General features: G+C 48.4%; 1 protein-coding gene across 10 annotated transcripts in view; it reads right to left on the bottom strand.

Annotated features, from left to right (window-relative positions):
- DEPDC5 (DEP domain containing 5) overlaps positions 1 to 3,372 on the bottom strand; it is a 106,249-nt gene that overhangs the window by 22,473 nt on the left and 80,404 nt on the right. For all 10 annotated transcript variants that reach the window (XM_019506840.1, XM_019506846.1, XM_019506843.1 and 7 more), the window contains exons 31-32: positions 2,217 to 2,436; positions 1,211 to 1,344 (exon numbers count right to left, since the gene is read on the bottom strand). In XM_019506840.1, the coding sequence (XP_019362385.1) occupies positions 1,211 to 1,344; positions 2,217 to 2,436 (354 nt within the window). The remainder of the gene's footprint in view (positions 1 to 1,210; positions 1,345 to 2,216; positions 2,437 to 3,372) is intronic.

Genomic DNA, 3,372 nt, shown 5'->3' with positions numbered 1-3,372 from the left:
TTCCCTGCTGGCAGTCAAGGGGGAAGGAGCTCTGCCTGAGTGAGAAAAGGGTAGAAGCCTGAATGTCTGAGCAGCATGATATTGGCGAGAGATGGAGAATCCTTGGGGTGGCTCAAATGTTGTTATAGCTGGGCAGCTTGAGCTTATGTTATAGCCCAGGGGTTTGTGTTTTGTTGGCTGTTAGACCGGTGGTTTGGGTAAGGGTATAAGGGGATGGAGGAGGCCTCATAGGGGACTCCAGCCCCAGAGGAGGGGGGCAGCATTGGGAGTGTGCTGACCCCAAACGCCCAGTAAGGCGCTGAGCGAAGCAAGGCTGTGGAAAGCCAGAGCGCCCGAGTATCAGTGAGACATTGAGTAAGACTGAACAACATCCATTACATCTGCAAGGCTTGGGGTGTGGTAAAGGACTGGTTGGAGCCACGTGTAGCCCATAATGCTGAGGGTGCACAGAAACATCCAAGATAGAATGAGCTAGTGTACAACAGGAAACCGTGGCCAAAAGAACGGAAAGGGAGCCTCCCTATAATACACATATAACATCAAAGACATGGCAGGTGAAAATGGAGGATGCCCTTTAGGCAACTTGGCACAGTAAGGTGGGCGTTAGGGGAGAGCATCGCGACCCCCTAGGACACCCATCCTGTTACACACACCAAGTAAACCTGTACTGTGCTCTCCCCTATCTGTGGGCTTGGAAGGTGCAATTGCAGAGTTCTCTTCCTCTGAACTCCTAGTACCTAAATCTATTATCTTTTGGAGTATGGGACAAGGCTCAACCTTTTAGCCAAGACGTTGCCAGCTTAAATCCAATAAGATGTTGTCTTCCTCCTCCTCCTCCCCCATTTTCCTGATTTCCCTCCTAGAAGGCAGACAGTTCAACTGGCAGAAGGCTGAGCTCTGATACACATTTTTATAACCATTCTTTTTGGGTATTTCATATGCAATGCATCCAGGTGTCATGATAATCATCTCTTTGTAAGTTATTAAAAACTAAAACTCTTCAACTTCTTTGCTTCTTCCCCAGTCCCAACCTATCACTGTATTTGTACAGACAAAACATGCCAACTTCCTTTCAAAAGGGCTGGCATTTCCCAACCATTACAACCACACTAAGGAAGTAGGATGAGACAGTTGTCTTGTTTGAGCAGGTGGCATCTACATGGCATGGGTGTTTAACAGCTGATTATGTAACTGAAGTGTTCAGGCTTACTTCTGACTGGCTTCCATCTCCAGCAGGGCAGACAGCGCTGAGGTTCCTTTCTTCCCAATAGGAGGTCCAGGCTGCTCCAGAGAGTGGGTGGAAATTGGACCAGCCATCTGCAAACCCTTCATGGCTGCTCCTTTCTAATCAAAATGAAAGGGAAGAGAAAACAGAGTTAAGATCTATAAGGCTCAACTAATCAACAAGAATGTCATATCACACAACAACCATGTCACCCAAGAGACAATAAAAAAAAAAAAGTTAAGGGCTGGTCTATACAGGGAAACTGAGTGGACTAGCCATTTCAGAATAGAGGTCCATGTGGACACTATTCTGAAATAAAAGGGATTTCATTTTGAAATCAAATGACTCTGTTCACAAAGTGAAGTAATCCTGAATTTTGCAACAGTGTGTCTGTGAAGAAGCTAACTGTGGAATAACTATGAGAGTCTACTTCCTTTGTGTAAACCGGTTCTAAGAGAGAATAACATCTCAACCAGTGCACTAGCATCATGCTTTCACTTATACACTAGGTCTCTAAAATCTAAGGAAGTGCATAGTTCTTCCACATATCCATAAGACACAGTTACTAGTGCTGGCCACATGGTGATTCTAGTCAAACTATTCATTCATTACACATAAGAGATCCACCCATCTGGATCTCTCTGCTGGGGTGCTTGTCCCTCTAGTCACTAAGTCCACAGTGCACAGCTTGCTGGATCTAGAAAAGTGAACTGTTTTACTCCATAAAAGAGAAGACTCTTGCAAATATCATGCCAAAGCAAGCTGCACAATGCAGCCACATTCACCAAGATCCTGTCACAAAACAAGAGTTCTTAAATAGGTGGTTATCAGTCATGTTTCAAAAACAGACTGAATGGAAAGCAACAGGGGCAGTAGACAGTACAGCAGTTTACTCCAATGCAAGCTGATGGGAAAGGTAACTAGAGGAATTAAGTCAGAGAATTAATTTGGCCTTCACCCCACTGAGGGTAATGTAAAAATATTGGCTCACTCTGATCATTCGGTCTGATCGGTGACGCCGACGAATACGATTCAAACCCTCCACAAAGCGGATGAAGCCATCCAAGAGTTGCCATTCCTCCTCATCAGAGCGGGGCTTGTCTCCATATACATCACAGTGGACTTCGCCTTCCATAATGCGCTTTGTGGCAGTTATACAGGCTGGAAGCAGCAGGAACCGTGTCCTCCAGAATTTCAGCGACTCAATAAGACTGGAGAAAGACATAGGGAACAGGGAGGGGGAAAAAAAATAAAAAAGAGACATAAGACAATATTGGGTGCTAGTAACGTGATGAAAATTGGCTGTTTTTGCAGTCTAATTGTGTCACACTGTACACATGCAGGGTTTTTATGATTTAAATGAGTTTATTAAATTGCAAACTAAACCACATCCACATGTAGTTTAGTTTGCAATTTAGCTATTTGCAACGCTGCGGCCTTTTGACAGCTCACCTCCCCCCATCCTGCAAGAGGCAGGCTGAAGGCAGAAGCAGCAAGGGGCCTGATCCTGGGAGAACAGGTGGATGGAGCTAGGTGCTGCCTCTGAGGTGGGGGCGACTAGCACCCCCTAGCACCTGTCTGGGCAGCCCCAGGGCGACTGCTGCTGTGAAGAGAAGGAGCAGGGCCCCCTGCCACTCAAGGCCTGCCAGCAGCTCGTCTTCCAGCCACGGGCAATGGGCAGGGTCCACACTGGGGGGGTGGGAGGAGGAGGAGGAGGAGGAGGATCAGGCCCCTCGCCGGTTTCCCCCTCCCCCACCCCGCGAGCTGTCACCAGGCTGTGAAGTCCCTGAGCTGTGGGGGGAGCCTGGTCTTTCTCTCCACGGTGGCGGCACTCCCCAGGGCTGCCTGGGCAGGGTGCTAGCTGTGCAGGTGCTGCCCCAGCTCAAAGGCAGTACCTGCCAGATCCAACTCTTCCCCCAGCACCCACCTACTAGCAGCCCACCTGGGCAGCACTGCCACAGAAGGAAGAACCAGAGCCCCCTGCACCTCAGGGGCCACCGCTCAGCCCACTGGTAGCTCACCCCCCCGGTCGTGGGAGAAGCAGGCAGGCTCTGCACAAAAAAAACCAAAAAAATAGTATCTGTCCCCTCACCGTAATAGTGATGGAAGCCCCTAAATTGAAGTGGTGGGTTTTTAATCACTGTAAT

The sequence above is a fragment of the Gavialis gangeticus genome, unplaced genomic scaffold (assembly GCF_001723915.1).
Source record: "Gavialis gangeticus isolate Ggan-Ray unplaced genomic scaffold, GavGan_comp1, whole genome shotgun sequence".
In the NCBI taxonomy this organism is placed as follows: domain Eukaryota; kingdom Metazoa; phylum Chordata; order Crocodylia; family Gavialidae; genus Gavialis; species Gavialis gangeticus.
This window is presented reverse-complemented; position numbering and strand designations above follow the sequence as displayed.